Source organism: Ambystoma mexicanum, chromosome 9 (genome assembly GCF_040938575.1).
Source record: "Ambystoma mexicanum isolate Mex_15411 chromosome 9, UKY_AmexF1_1, whole genome shotgun sequence".
Classification (NCBI taxonomy): Eukaryota; Metazoa; Chordata; class Amphibia; order Caudata; family Ambystomatidae; genus Ambystoma; species Ambystoma mexicanum.
Genome location: NC_090931.1, coordinates 1,469,118,547 through 1,469,135,110, shown reverse-complemented (window position 1 = coordinate 1,469,135,110; position 16,564 = coordinate 1,469,118,547). Strand labels below are relative to the sequence as shown.

General features: G+C 46.2%; 1 protein-coding gene across 11 annotated transcripts in view; it reads right to left on the bottom strand.

Moving 5' to 3' along the window:
- Window positions 1-16,564, bottom strand: part of ATG9A (autophagy related 9A) — a 1,030,802-nt gene that overhangs the window by 435,151 nt on the left and 579,087 nt on the right. For all 11 annotated transcript variants that reach the window (XM_069616910.1, XM_069616912.1, XM_069616911.1 and 8 more), the window contains one exon: window positions 11,799-11,978. In XM_069616910.1, coding sequence (XP_069473011.1) covers window positions 11,799-11,978 — 180 coding nt within the window. The remainder of the gene's footprint in view (window positions 1-11,798; window positions 11,979-16,564) is intronic.

Here is a 16,564-nt window from a genome sequence, read left to right as displayed (position 1 = left end):
TGGCTGCCAGAGGCGGTGCTTAGGTAGAGGGCAGTCATTGGCTGTGGTCAGTATGACGCAGAGACCAGTGATTGGTTATTACTACGAAAGACAGATCAGAAACGAAACTGATACTGGTTTTTTCTTTACCGAGGATTCCCAGCCTGACGACGGGGAATATTCATGAGCATGTGAATCCATGCCAGACCCCATGCTGGAGAAACAGTGGTCTCAGGCAAGTGGTCAGTGGGATGATCGAGAGGTTGTTTTGCTAACCCTAGTTCAAGCACTACGCTGGTGGACAAAGGACAACCTGTTTAAGGGAAAACCATTTCACAGACAGTGCAAGCAATTGTTAAAACAGACGCATCACTCTCCGGATGGGGAGTTCATTACCTTCACCACACAGCGCATGGCCTGTGGACACAGACCACAGCCCAGAATCACAAACCTTTTGGAGCTGCTAGCAGTGCTCAAAGCCCTACAAACCTTTCAAGTGCATTGAACAGGTCAAACAGTACAAGTCCTCACAGACAGCTCCACTGCCATGTTTTACATAAACAAGCAGGGAGGCACACACTCTCCAAGTCTGTCCAGGCTAATCCAAATAATTTGGAAGTGGGCACTCAAGCAGAACATGTTCCTAGTGTCACAACACGTTCCAGGGGAACTCAATTCTCTAACAGACTCGCTAAGCAGAGATCCCCTTCCCGAAGGGCACGAGTGGCAGATCAGCAGAGACATTTCAAAGGATATCTTTCCCCTCTGGGGCTATCCTCTTTTGGACTTGTTCGCCACAAGCCTAAACACACAATGCCCAGACTTCGCAACCAGGTTTCCCCAACCCAGATCCAAGGAGAATGCCCTGTGGTTGAGCTGGTTAGGGAAATTTGCTTACACGTTTCCCCCAACACCGCTCCTGAGCAGGATAGTGCACAAGATGCACCAGGAACAAGTAACTCTTACCCTGGGTTCTCCTATGTGGCGAGACAACCTTGGTTTCTGTATCTGCGTTAACTGGCGATGTGCGATGCAATCAATCTCCCGTGCCCCTTCTACATGCTCACCCAACACGGGGGACAATGTTACACCCACATCCTCAATCTATGAACTTGGCAGCTTGGCTCCTGAAGTTATAGAGTTCGGTCATTTAAAACCTCCTCAAAGGTGTATGGAAATCCTCAAAGAGGCAAATAAACCAAGCACCAGACACTGTTACTTTAACAAACGGAAAAGGTGTGTACTACGGTGCCAGTCAAAGAATGTAAACCCTATTGAATGTACACCATCACACATTCTTCATTGTATGCTCCACTTACTAGACTATGGCCTAGTATTCAACTCCATCAAAGTTCACCTAGCGGCTCTATCCGCGTACACCACTTCTCAAAAGAAGGTGTCCTGGTGGAAGGTCCCTGTTGTTAAGGCGTTCATGGAGAGAGTAAAGAGGCTTTACCCCCCCACCCACCCACCCACCCATTTCAAACCCGCCTCCAGGGTGGGATCTCAATGTGATACTCGCAAGGATCATAGGTCCTCCCTTTGAGCCTATTCACAAATCCAGCCTCAAACACCTAATATACAAAACAGATTTTCTGGTGGCCAGCACCTCCATAAGAAGAGTCAGTGAACTAGAAGCTTTGTCAGTGCAAGACCCTTTCTTTGTTATCCACAAAGACAAGTTTTGTTTATTTTATTTATATAGCGCGCCCGACACAGAGGTATCTGGGCGCTTAGGTAAAGGAAGTGGTTACATGATACAATTATACAGTGGTTACATGGTACAGTTATAAAGACAGATTACAGATGAGTTCAAATAACAAATGAAAAGCAAAGGTAGGTGGGGAGCATAGGAAAGTATGTGATACAAGATAGGGAAAGATATATACATAAGGTAAGGGGAGTACAGGGTAGTGACAGGTGTAAGCTAAGTGGTGTTAGTTATTATTCAGTAACCATGAGATGATATGACTTCTGAATTTTTCAAATTTTTGAATGGTTTTGATGTCCTGTGGAAGAGTGTTCCATAATTGGACGGCTAGAACCGGGAAACTGGTCCCGCCAGCTCTTTTTAGGTTGTACCTGGGCACCATCAGGCAAGATGTGTTAGCAGATCTTGTGATTCTGGTTGACATTGCCATAGTGAATTTGTCTATGAGATATGGTGGGGCTTGGTGGTTCAAAGCTTTGTAGGTAAGGCAGATGGTTTTTAAGTCAATTTTTTTCTTGTACCGAGAGCCATTTGTAAAGCTTTCTGGTTGCCGAAATGTGCTCTCTTCTAGGAATGTTTAGTGCAGCTCTGAGCGCATTATTTTTCAGAACCTGCAGCTTGTTAATTATGGATTTGTTGGCGCCTAAGTATAGGCCATTGCAGTAGTCCATTTTGGACTGTATAAGTGCTCTGGCTAGTATGAGGCAGCTGTTAGGAGACAGTAGGGGCTTGCAAGCCCTGATCAGTTTGCCCGTGTAGGCAGTGGCTGAGGCAGGCATGTTAACCTGTTTGGTTAGATTGGTGTTGGCATCGAGGTAGAAACCCAGGGTTTTTACATCTTTGGCAATGTTATTCCCATCGATGAGGATGCGATTGTAATTGGGACTACGTTTTTGAAGGTTGTTGGGTGAGCCGAATAGGAGCAGCTCAGTCTTATCATTCAGGCAGAGGCCATGTGTGGCCATCCATGCCTGAAAGATGGTGTAGACTTCGTTAATCCAACAGACATCTGTGTCGTAGGTGCCTGATAAAGTTAGGAGTATCTGGGTGTCATCTGCATAGTTAGTGTAGGTGACACCCAGACGGTCCAATTTGTCAAATAGGGGCTTTGTAAAGATATTGTACAAAGTGGGTGAAACACTGGAGCCTTGTGGGACACTGCAGGTGATGGGGATCAGATCTACCGCAGATGTGGGTGAGAAGACCCGCATGGTTCTGTTCTCAAGGAAAGATTGAATCCACATGACGGTGGAGTTGGAGAAATGTGCTGCCAATGACAGGTGGTCGCATAAGATTTTATGGTCAACCAGATCAAAGGCTGCCGATAAGTCTAAGAGAAGTAGGATGGCAACTCAACCTTTGTCTTTTATTTCATCGATCTGGCTTTTGATGTCAACAAGAGCAGTTTCTGTTCCATGTAGGGGTCTAAAGCCAGATTGATGGATTTCTAGTAGTTGATTATTCTCTAGATAGTCTTGAATTTGCAAGTATGCAACTCTATCTAAGATTTTCAGTAAAAAAGGGACTGTGGTAATTGCACCAGACGTGCAAAACCGTCTTTTGAACATGCCCTTTGACGGGTCTCACCTTTTTGGCAACAAGGCTGACGAGAGCCTTGAGAGGTTGCAGACCTCAAAAGCGGCTGCCAAATCTTTAGGAGCTGCCATTAGGCAACCTCAGCCTTGTTGTGCATCAGGACAATCTTGGAGGGGACGATCCTATCGTTATTACTCCTCATATGGAAAGGCGAGAGGAATGGCCAGTCAAAGAGGCCAGAGAAAAGCAACTCGTGGTGGACGAGGAAAACGTGCTAAGCCAGCCCCAGCTGCAGCCTCTTTGCCATCAGCAGCTGCAGCATCAAACCACAAAACCACTTTGAGGACTTGCATCACAAGACACCTGTAGGAGGCAGGCAGTCACAGCATCTGCAAGAATGGCGAGCCATTTAGAACCAGTACCTGTAGCGGAGAGGAACAAGGGATGGTACTCCCCATATTTTTTTTATCCCCAAAAAGGACGGAGGACTGAGATCCATCTTAGACTTAAGAGGCTTGAACAAGCTCCTCAGGAAGGACAAGTTCAAAATGGTCACTCTTTCTCAGATCCTTCAGGCCCTTCAACTTCAGGATTGGTTGGTGTCATTGGACCTTCAGGAGGCTTATTTTCATGTGCCAATCCATCTCAAGCACAGAAAATACCTGAGGTTCATGGTTGGCGACTCACATTATCAGTTTCGAGTCCTACCATTCGCGTTGACCTCCGCCCCGAGGGTCTTCACCAAGTTGATGGCAGTGGTGGCAGCGCACCTCAGGAGAGGGGGGATTCACATCTACCCCTACCTGGACGATTGGTTGCTCAGGGCGCGTTCTGCCGAGCAAGCCCTTAATCATCTGAAAGTCACTTGCCACTTCCTCCACAGACTGGGCTTCTCCCTCAATTTCAAGAAGTCACAAATGACACATTCCCAACAGCTCCAGTACATAAGGGCTGTACTAGACACATCCTTGGGAAAGAGCTTGCCTCCCAAGTCGAGGGCTCAAGACATTCTTCAGATGGTTTCCAAATTCCAAAATGCCCATAATCTCCAGGCCAACAACTTCTTGAGGTTGCTTGGCCTCATGGCATCCTGCATTTTCCTAGTGCCAGAAGCACGCCTGAGGATGAGATCCCTTCAATGGGCTCTAAAGACTCAATGGTCCCAGTTCTCAGGACAAATGACGGATCTCCTTTAGATTCCGAACAAGGTTTGGCAGGATCTTCTGTGGTGGACTTGCACAGAGCACATCCTAAAAGGAGAACATTTTTGGCAACCATGGCCGGAGATTACAGTAGTGAAGAATGCCTCACTCATGGGGTGGGGAGCTCATGCCAACGATCTGACAATCAGCGGTCGTTGGTCTCCCTCGGAGTCCAAACTACACATCAACCTTTGAGAGCTGAGAGCAATCAGACTAGCGCTGAACGCTTTTCTGCCATCTGTCAAGGGAAAAAATGTCCTGATAATGACAGACAGCACAGTGGCCATGCATTACCTAAACAAAAGGAGGAGGTGTAGGGTCACTACCTCTGTGCAGAGAGGCAATGCGGCTCTGGTATTGGGCAATTCAAGAAGGAATCTCCTTAACGGCAGTTCATCTGGCCAGGGAGGAGAATATGACGGCAGATGCTCTGAGCAGGCAGAGTACGGTGTCCCACGAGTGGGAACTGGCTCAGGAAGTCCTTCAGGAGAGCTTCACCCTTTGGGGAACCCCTCAAGTAGACTTGTTTGCGACCAGAATCAACCGGAAGTGCGAAAAGTATTGCTCAAGGGAATTTACCCCGAGAGGAGCCCGAGGGGCCGCGATCGTGGTGGAGTGTAACTTCCCACTGCTATACGCGTTCCCTCCGATTCCCGTCCTTCCTCAAGTCATCAGGAGATTGAGACGGTTCCGAAACCACATGATCCCAATTGCCCCGGATTGGGCCAGGAGAACGTTGTACCCGGACCTTCGAGTCATGTCCATCTGTGCTTCGTTACGTCTTCCTCAGAGAGAGGACCTTCTCTCACAAATGGAGGACCAGGTTTCTCCATCCAGAGGTCAGGACTCTCAACCTTCTTGCTTCGTATCTGAAAGGCTGAGATACAAGGATTGGGACCTCCTGGATGACGTCATCGAGGTGCTGCTTTCGGCGAGAAGGCCAGCAACCAAATCTTTGTACCGTTGCCACTGGAAGAAGTTTTGCAACTGTTGCAGGGAAAAGAATGTTGATCCTTTTCTGTGTCCTATTCCAATAGTATTATCTTTCCTCTTATCATTGGCACATAGAGGTCTCAATGTTGGGACCATTAAAGGCTATCTTGCAACGCTTTCCATCTTCAAGCGCTCTTCGGAAGAGTGTTCCTACTTTAAAATTCCTTTGATAAGACAATTTTAAAAGGGACTCACCAATGTGTTCCCTCCTTCTTTCCAAGTCCCAGTTTGGGACCTTAATTTGGTTCTAAAGTTTTTAATGTGTGCCGCTTTTGAACCCTTGCACACATGTCCATTAAGATTACTAACGTTGAAAACAGTTTTCTTGGTTGCTTTAACATCTGCACGAAGAGTGAGCGAGTTGCAGGCACTGTCTTCTGGGCAACCCTATACTGTGTTCCACAGGGACAGAGTTGTATTGAGGGTTAAACCCTCATTTTTACCTAAAGTTGTATCTGATTTCCATTTAAATCAGAAAATTATTCTGCCTGCGTTCTATCCTCCACCTCATCCCAGTAAGGAGGAGGAAAGATTGCACCGGCTGGATCCGAGAAGAGCTCTACGCTTTTACATTTCTAGGCTCTCCAAGCTTAGAGTGGATAATCAACTTTTCGTTGACTACACCGGAAGGAAATTAGGTCAATCGGTGTCAAAACAAACCCTATCACGTTGGATTGTGCTTTGCATTTCAGAATGCTACAGATTGGCGGGCAAAGGTCCACCAGAAGGCTTGAGGGCCCATTCTACCAGAGGCATAGTCTCTTCGACAGCCCTTGAAAGAGGTGTTCCCATAAAATCTATTTGTGAAGCAGCAACTTGGTCATCGCTGCACACTTTTTCTAAATTCTATAATCTGGATGCTTCCCACTCTAAAGAGCTTGCTTTTGGTAAAGCAGTATTATATTCAGCTATATAATATTTTTTAAAAAAATACTCCCTCCTTCAGAGAGCTTTTTACACTGCTTTGGGAGTCTATCTAAGAGGAGGAATACGTTGGAGGACACAATCCATTTGAAGAACAAGTTACTTACCAACTGGTAACTTTCTTTCGACTGGATGTTCCTCCAACGTATTCCTCATCGCCCTCCCATCCTACCCCTCTGTAGATTTTCTTGTGTTATTACCATTTCAACTCTCGCAAGGCTAACACCTGGCTACCTACACTATCTATACAGCAAAGGAAGAGGGGAAAAACAGAACTGAGGCCAACGGGTGCCGCAAGTGCTACTTGTATACCCGATGACGTCACCCTCGACGGAGGCCTTCGAGGGACTTCTACTCGACGACATCGACGCACAGGGCCCTCTGCTGAGAAAAATTTCCCAGGTAGCTAAAGCTGGGCGAATACATCTAAAATGAGGAATACGTTGGAGGAACATCCAGTCGAAAGAACGTTACCAGTTGGTAAGTAACTTGTTCTTCTTTCGCGCTCGTACACAAGTGTTTCAGAGCATGACAAGGCAAGGGAGGGGAACAGGGAAGACCAAAACAACGATCAATGGACAATGCAGAGGGTTTTAAATGTGATCCTTGCATCGACTGGGAGCCAATAAAGGGATTTCAGAGCTGGAGAGATACTATCCCAGGGCTTGAGGCCAAGGACAAGTCTTGCAGTCCTGTTCTGGATTAGTTGTAAAGGGCGGAGAGTGGAGGCAGGTAGATTTAGAAAGAGGCTTTTACAGTAGTCCAACCTAGAGAGAACCAGAGCTTAGGAGGCGGTGAGCTTCTGGGGGAAGGAGAGCAAATCCAGAGTACCTCTGAGGAGGTGCAGTAGGAAGTTTGACTTTTTAGAGGCGTCAGAGATGTGGGAGGAGAATGAAAGTGTGGGGTCAAAGATGACCCCAAGGTTCTTAGCCTCGCAGGTAGGAGTAGGAGGAGGGCTAAGGGAGGCTGGCCAGAGAGTGAGGGGAAAGGATGGTGAAGGAGTACCGATGAGGAGGATCTCAGTCTTGTTGCCATTTAGACAAAGATTACTGGCGGCACACCAACCTTGAATGGCAGTTAGGCAATCAGAGATGAGAGAAGAAGAGGAGGTGGCCGAGGGCAACCTGAAAATGAGTTGAGTGTTGTCAGAGTAGCACTGGAAATTTGAGCAGAAAATGGCAATGCAGTGGGCGAGAGTTGCAAGTTATTGGTTGAAAAGCCAGGGCAAGAGGTTAGACCCCTGGGGAACACCACAGGTAGAGAGAGAGAGAGAGATAGATGATAGGAACGACCCAAGTTGGACCCTCAGCTACTATCCGGCCTGCATTGTCTGCTGCATCTAGATTTTCTTTAGGATGCAGCTTGCCTCCTGTTTACCTTCAGCTACTACTTGTAAAAGCTGCATCTTTAGGGGCGCTGGGACTGAGTCTATTTGTTGTGATATGTCGTCCTACTTATGGCAATTATAACTTGCCAGTAGCGTAGTGTTGTTGGCTATCCTCCCTTGGTAAGCTGCTGGGGAAGCTACTTTCCTGCCTACGGTGTACATCTTTTTGCTCTGCTTGTCAGGAAGGGCTTTGGCAGGGTGTTCCCGCTATTTTCCTTGCTGTGCTCACCACGAAAGAGTCGGGCTCTAGATGCCCTCTGATGTACAATGGGTCTGACAGGGCCAGTTTAAACATCTTCTCATTGCAAGGGTTGACTACCCGTGTCAGATTAGGGGGTAAGTAGAGAATGCTGAATGCACCTTTAGACAAATTGGAGCAGTGGAATGAACTGTGCTGCAGATTCCTTATCACAGAGGGTGTCCTCTACAAAGTCTTTATTGACTTGTGCCTCCTGGGAATCGATTACAAAGTATTTTGCAGCTTTTAAAAGAAGATCATTGTACTACAGCTGGTTGTACATAGCGGAATCAGCCACTGGTTGGTCAATATGGTCTGGGGATTGGATGATGTATACGTCGTCGTCGGCCTCGTCATATTATTGATCTGTATCCTCCATGTCCCCTTGGTCTGCTAATGAGCCAGGGTCTTGGGAACCTTGAGTGTCATAATAGTATAGGTCATCAGACATGTTTTAATAGGTAGATGTACTAGGTTGCGTTAGGTCCAGGCAGGCTCTTTTGGCATTGGGCTACTTGTTGGCTGCTTTGTCTTGAGGGGACCCTTGGAGGTTGATAAATTGATCTGGGTGTTGATCCAAAAAATCAACAAAACTAGACATTCTCCTCATAACCCTATCAAACTGTTCCGGGGTCCATTGGCAGGAGCCTGGTAACACTGTTGGAGCAGGTGCAGGCAAAGGCTCCGGAGCAGGTGGCTGTTTTTGGTGCATTGCCCCTGAGTGGGTGTCCCTAGGGGTACAGAATTCCTTATCCTTTGAAACCTGTGATTTTGAGGATAGGGGCGTTGAAGATTTGAGTTTTTCGACATCTTTGCTTTGAGAGGAGTGTCTGAGATGAGTTTTATAATGAATTCACTCATTTTTGAATTTTTAGCAGGGGCCGTTGACGCGTCTTTCGACGCATGTTCGCCAGAACCTGAGGACTTTCCTGATTTGCTAACGGTGTCGGAAACGGACTTTGGCGTCTGTTTCGGGGGCCTGTCATGTGGCGAACGCGATGGCCCAGAGCACAGGGACTTCTCTGACCTTCCCTTTGACATTGTGTGTGGCTTATCCATCACCAATGCGTCGACTGTCGACAACGGGGGGTGTGTTTAGTGTGGCATGCAGTGAGTGCCTGAGCCGTCGGGTATCGGGTGTCGTCTCCGTAGCAGAACCACTGGGCTGCCTGTTGGAGTCGGGGGCTCGCACGCAGGAATTCATCGGGTCCTGATCGCCCTCAGCGTTACTTAGGCCGATGATGCTGGCATCGCTGGAGGCTCCCTTGACATCCATGGCAGCCTCAGCCTACAATGTGTGGTGGGCCCAGCGTTTCTTTTTCCAGTCCTTTAAAGTTTTTGGCCAAAACAGTCTGCAGTACGTGCACTGTTTTTTGGAATTGTCTCTAGGAAGGCAAATGTTACACACTAGGTGTGAATCCTTCCAGGGAAACGTTTTGTTACAGGAAGGACAGAATTTAAATGGTGTGTTTTCCATACTACGGAAAGAAATCAGCCTGGGGGAATAAAAGGAAGTAAAGGGGACTAGGCATTCTTTAAATGAGATTAATTATGACCCCCTCTCCCCCACTCTCCCAACTGTACAGGGCCGAGGCCCGTTGGGGCCTAGGTAGGCCGCAGACAAAGTTTGTCGAGACGGGATTCGTTGCTGTCAGCGAATGGTCTTGTCCTCGAAAGCTGTCGTCGGAAATCTTGCAGTGTACAGTCGTCGAAAGAACAGAAAGAAAGTCTAACTTTTAAACTTTGTATAAGTAATGGCGTAAGCCAGAAGAAGGAACGCTGCAACTCTTGTCCGACTATAATAGCGGAAAAAAACAATCTGAGGGACCTCGACGCGTGAAGGACCATGGGCACAGTAGACGTCACACTAGGGATAGTATTACTGACATGCCCTGTCGAGGTCCCTTTTCGAGTTTCGAAAACAAAAAATGTAATACTCTATGGCTATCACTAGATGTCGGCCTATGCATAGCATATGATCTAAGCAGATCCACAAGCCTCCGAAATATATATTAGTATTGTGGCTGGGCTTAGTGGCAGTGGTCTTGGCATATCTCCGTCTTGGGTTTTTGGCTGCTGGCTGTCTCTACAGGGTTTCCTCATTCTGCTCCTCTGCTGGGGCCAGGCCTTCCATTCTGGTATCATTTTCCGGGCCATTTTACCACATTTTCCTGCCATTTCTCTACTGCTGCTTTGAAAGGTTGGGACTCGAACATTCTCCCAAGTCTGCTGTCTATGGTCCCCATCACCACCAATGTCCTTGTATTCTATAGGTATCTGTGCGAAGAAACAGACTTACCTGGCTGTTCCTGTTATTTCCTATTGTGCACTGTTCTCAGCACTGGAAATCCTACAAGTGGCAATGCAAGGTACTTACCTAGACTGTGTCATTTTTCTAGTCTTTCGCTAGGTTCACTGGGGTTCCTCATCAAGCTCTGGATTTGTAAACCTAATTTATTATGGATTTTCCAGTCTGTGCATTACACTTTGATCTATGGCATACATAGTTTCACTGTGGTGCTACAGTTTCCCTCCTTGGTGTGTATTATGCCCTTCTAGGTCTAGAGACTGTTTTTCTCAAACATAACCTGGACCCAGGTAGCCCTCTAGGCTGTGTTTGAGATTGTGTCCCCCTGTTCACTACATCTAAATGCTTTAACTCTGTTGTGTGCACATGTATTATGTGCAATACTTTATTTAGAATGTAGTGCAAAGCCTCTGCTTTGTTTGGTATGGTGCCCCTGGATCCCGACTGTTATTTGTTACTGTGTGTAGTCTAGGGTCTTTTCTTAATTCATCTCTGATAGTCTACATGTATTGTGTTTGCCAGTGGGTATTGGGCTTACATGTTAGGGTAAAGAGTGCGCTAGGCCTTAAATTGTCATTTACTGTATTTTTTAAAACTATGTTCTCAGATGTGTTCTGTGTAACAAGAGTACTTATTTGTCCCATCAAAAATATACTATGTGTGACTTAGAAATAAGGTGTATATTTTCTCAGTATAGTACTGCAGTATATTCTTTTGTGGTGTCTATTGGAATTAATTGTACCTCCTTCTAAGCCTTTTTACCTGCCGAAGTTAAGCATAGCTGCTCTGCTACAGCTACCATTGGAGAGTCTAGTTTTTCCCTTTGGGAGACACACTGTTCCGCCATCAGGTTAGATGATTACACAGCCCTCTCCAGAGGGTTTTGCAAAATCGCCCTAACAGTAATACTTTAATAAAAGGGAACAGGCCAGACTAGATGGGATAGGTAGTGTTCCTGTCACCTTTAAAGTTTCTTAAGCTCTGCTCCTCCCTGTTGGAGTGATGACAGATTTTCTACAACTAAAGACTGTTCCTCATTATGACTCAATCACACTACTTTCTATTTACTATCAGATGCATTATATTTACCCGAATTACCTCAAACTATAGGCATCCCATTAACTTATGAAACCCAACCCACATCCAAAAGATATACAAGGTGCAGTGTCTCGAGCCACAACAAAATGCTAAAGACCACCCTATTATATTATATTATAGACATGTGTGTCTCAAGGAAATGCTTCCTCCCTCCATATATTTGTTAGAAAGAAGATGCCCCCAAATTCAGGAATGAAATGTGCTTGTTCCATGCTATATTTCCAAAGGCCATGCTATATTTCCAAATGACTTATCTAGAAAATGTTCAGAGTGAAGATCACAGTATATATTACCAGTAAAAAGTCAGACAGTCCCACATGTACGTACACATACACACACATTCATTAATTCAATGACACTGCAATCAAAAATCTCAATCAAACCCACTAAATGGAGAGAGAGAGGCATGAGATGCTGCATACCGCCGGGTGTCCATGGTGACGGACGTCCATCTGCGCAAAGGAACACGTGTCACCCACGCCAACCACTTCCACTGTGAAATTCCGAAAGAAGTCTATGATCTCCAGAGACTTGGGTCGGAGGCAGAAAATGAGGATGAAGGGAGTTACAATGGGGCTAAGTAACTCCTCCAATATAAACACCTGTGGGGACATAAAAGTTCCATTACAGTAGAAATAAGGACTCATACTGTTGCAGTCGCCTGAACATAGCACACATCAGTACGTTTGCAGTATTATTGGTCAGGTAAGATCTTGCCATGCTCTGCTATTACAGTAGGAGGAGCAAAAGTGTTGTGAAATAGAAATAAACAAATTTGCTATTTTCCCCCATTGAATTATTTTAGTAAAGAATGAGGTGTCGCACATAGGGTTATTGGAAGTTGAAGCGAGTGCTTATTCCCATTATGCTCGTGTTGGTCTTTTATCAGGCAATGACACTGAAAGCCTTACTGCTCACAGGCAGCTCAGCCAGTTGGGGCTCAAAGATTAAGAGGGGCAAATAACTAACAAAAACATGAATCACACATGCAGAAACAAACAAGGGAAGAGTGAAATTCTAAGATTTCAGATTTAAAGTCAGATAGCATCTTATTTATAAAACATGTGTAAGGCCTATAAAACATAATTAGGGAACAAAACAATTATTTGGCAAGTTACTCTACACCAAATGTATTTACAGATTTAGACAGCTACAGGTGGGTATGCAAGCATGCATAGTAAGATTATTGTGGTATGCCAAAAGGATGTGAACTGGCTGAAATATATATATATTCAAGCAATCAATCCAGAAATCAATTCTACTTACACAATAAAATAGAATTGTCTATCTTGTATAGAAAATAACAAGTACAAAAAGGCCAGGGTAGTTAAACGCATTGTGCAAGTAGAGGTGATATTCTAACGGACATTGGCTGTATTTATCAGGAGATTAACTATAAAGAACCAGTGCTTGAAATGTAGGGATTGTTTGTTCGACTTTCCTTTAATCCCCTGTGTATCCATTCACTGCCCCATGTATGGTTTGTTATTATTTGTGCTATTATTTAAAGGATCACGCTTGTTTTTACTTAAGCAATAATGCCCATACAGGCGGGCTATATCGGGAAGTAACGGCCCGAAGACCAGGGGAAAGGCCCCAGGGAAGAAAGTGTTTAATGAGGTCTCAAGGACTGTTGCTGACTGGTAAAGCCAGCCTGTAAATGTATGACAGCTAATATCAGACTGTCATGCTGTTTGGAGTGCGTATAGCAATTTCTTTTAAAAGAGGCGGATGCTTCACAAGATACAAAACAAATGATCAAAAAAATGGCCTTCATGGAAATGGGAAAGTCAACAGCTGTGGCCACCGGAGTCAGGTAAATTTGAGTGACGCTGGAAGATCTGGGATGCATGGTGGAAAGCCAAGCAGGGTCAGGAAAGGAGGTCTTAGGGCGCAAGAGAGTAGGTGGTGAGCCAAGGCCATGAAGAGGCCCGGATTGCAGGCCATGTGTAATGAGGGTAAAGCTGTGGGCTGAGCACACCGATATACAAGGATGCATCATGAAGAGGTCATTGTTAGTAATTAAAGGTTAGTCATTTTGATCTTCAATCTTCAAGTTAGCGCCCCCTTTAAAGAAAATGATTGTAAAAAAACAAATGCTCAGCCTATTATAGGTCTTGCATTTATTTAACAATTTCAATAATAAGATGTATTGGGAACCCGAGTGCTCCAAAATAGAAGGAGCCATTTTCAAGGATGCCACCAGTTATAATAATATATTTGACATACATTTATTTACACAGAAAATTAATCACATCCAATGCTATCACTGCCAATTTGGACAAGGTCACCGCAAACGGTCATAGCTTGTTCCAAAGTGCTGCAATACAACGTAAAACCTTGAAGGAGAAGGAACACTGGGGTGTATGCACATCGCATTAAAGATTATTAATCAATGAATTCAGTTCAGTATTCTATGAAAAGTTGCAATTCCTTTACTAGCTTAGATATGCTAGAGAGAAATGCCAGCCTCAGATATGTGACTGGATGATACTAGGCAGCTCATACACTATTATCTTTGCCTCACTATCCACTCCTGCTTCTTCCTTACTCTCTCCATCTACTACAACTATCACTAAGCACAAGTTTCCCTCCTCCATACTCCCTAATTCGAATACACTATATCCACAATCGCTGCCCCCTACGGCGGCATACATAGTATCTCTCTCTACCGGCCACATTGTCCGGTTGGTCAATTCTTAGACCATCTCTCCAAACTAATTGACTCTCTCCCTCCCGATCACCACCTCATTGACACTGGTGACTTTAGCCTCCCCTCTTTCTCTGATGCTCTATCCACTGACAATGACTCTTCTACTTAACCACTCACTCTCTTCTGGAAACTCATTTGACCTTATTTTCGTCTCCTCCTCCCAACATCTCGAAAATCTCTAGCATGCCGTCTCCCTCCGATCACTTGACTAAATGGTTGAGACAAAAAGTGGGTGGCGGAGTGTCGAGGGAGTGTTCTTGGTGTTCAGGGTGGGCCGTCTTGGGCTCCGGACCCCTGATGGAGGCGAACCGGGATCATGGCGCTGGGAAAATCATGACCGCAAGCCTGCCGGTGACACACTCTCAGTTTAGGAGATGTAACTCCGTTCCGGCGCATGCTTCACTGCTGGGAAGAATGGTTGACAAGAGCCTTACACAAGTAAGTGAAAGAAAAGGTGTGGATATTGTTATGACCAAAACCCTGAAGAAATTGGCGGTAATAACAAGGCCGTAACTGACAATAACATGAAGAGGGTCGAAGGGTACGGGCTTGGCGGAGACACGAACAAAGGAGAGCTCTTTACCGGTAGTAATCCAGCCCCGGCCTGCGCTGCAACCTCGATTAAAGGCACAAGTGCTGACACTAGACCCTAATGAGCAAAGGAAGAATGGGGACGGGCGAGGTGAACATGTATATAATTGTAATAACATCGGATCTAGGAGTGTAGTGCCCAATCCAAATACCGACGATAATGACGAGCCTCTAATCCAGCCCCCACCCAGTCTCAGATCCCCCTGTCTTCGGTGTACTCGACTCCTGTGGGAATCCTAAATCTGAATAAATTTGAATATGGTGAAAACGTGACAAGGGACATGTCACAGCTAAAAGAGCTGGCACGGAAGGTCATGGTGGAATATCGTGCCGCTGAAGGGGCTGACTCTCAAAAGGTTGGGGAAGTAGCAAAAGTAACGGCCCCAAACCTTAGACAATGTGAAACGACAACGACAGTAGTAGATGAAACCCTGGCAGAAGGTTCAACAGACGTACCTGCCCCACTTGAAACAATCGCGTGTGAGGAATGGCTCTCGGACGTTGTTTCACCTAATAATGTGAGCGTCTGTGATCCGGAGCTCATAGAAGAGTTTAATACTCAAGTGTTCGCAGCTGAGCCCCTGCAAGAGGCGAATTTGAAGAGGGACGGCCGCCGCGACTCCATTGCGGTTGCCGATCAGCTGCTCAAGGATTTAATATTGCTGAATGCAAAAGTAAGCAGAAGTGCTGCAGGAGTGGAACGCGAGAGCCACAATGTCACAAGTAAATTGACGATGAGTGAAAAAAGTAGACACAAGGTTGTGATGATAGTGAGCAACAATAGAAATATGATTGAAACAATGGACTCAAATGGGCAAAAACAGCCACAAAAACGGAGAAGGATGGAGAACAGCCTGTTGGATTCACTAAGTTGCTCACAAAAGAGAACCAGGGTAACAGGGGCTCTTGAGAGGAAGGAAGGGCGAGGAAGGACGCGAAACCCCAGAAAGGATTGTCAAAAAGAAATCCGGAATGCAAGCCTCTCCTCAGACGAGTCATCCTCAGATTCTTCCTTTATACAAATGGAATTTACAAAAATACGACGATTTACGGTGGGACAAAGACAAGATAAGAGTCCTGGGGCTCGAGATGACTGGACTCCCAATGAGATGATGGAGAAGGCGCTGAATGACTTAAGACCCACTATCATGTCTGCAATGTCAATAGCAATTTGCGCCATTGACAAAGATGTACAAACAATTCAACGAAAACTAAAGGGACCAGAATACCTTGATTGCACTCATGAATGCCAAAATGACAGATGGAGATGGAAATGGCGGAAGGAAAAATAGTAATCCTAAATGAAACGGAGAAAAACGGGAATTCCCTGAAAATGCTGAAAGTTCTCCTAAAAAACTACAGAGGGGGTGGCGCTGTGGAGCAGCCCAAGATGGCTGCCTAGCTCTTGAGCTCCGTGTGGCTCCGGCTGAAATCCGCCATCAACTGCGGTTCCTTTTGCCTGCACTGTCTTATTTTTGGTGGAGCTGTTGCCCCTTCTCTTCTGGCAATCTTGTTGCAATCCCGACCCGAATCGGCCCCGGGAAGCCTGCGAACGGGACTTCTGGGCCTACTGGCGGTTGGCGCGCCGAGCCTTGACGGGCGCCTGGCTCCCGCTCCCCGCCCTCCTTCATCAGCCACGGGTCCCACTAAGGACACCATCGAGCGGAGGCCCGCTGCCGGGACCCGCTTGCACTCGCCTCCTCCTCCACAGTCGGTGCCGGAGTGTCTGTCCCGGAGTGGAGGCCGGTCGGGGACCCAGCCTGCCAATACTTCCTTTGCTTACAGCGCCGGAGCGCTCATCGCGTCTAGGCGGCTGGCGGGAGCCTGGTTACCCTGAGCTTGTGTGGCTCATATTGCTGGACTAAGGAGGTGAGGAGCTGGGGG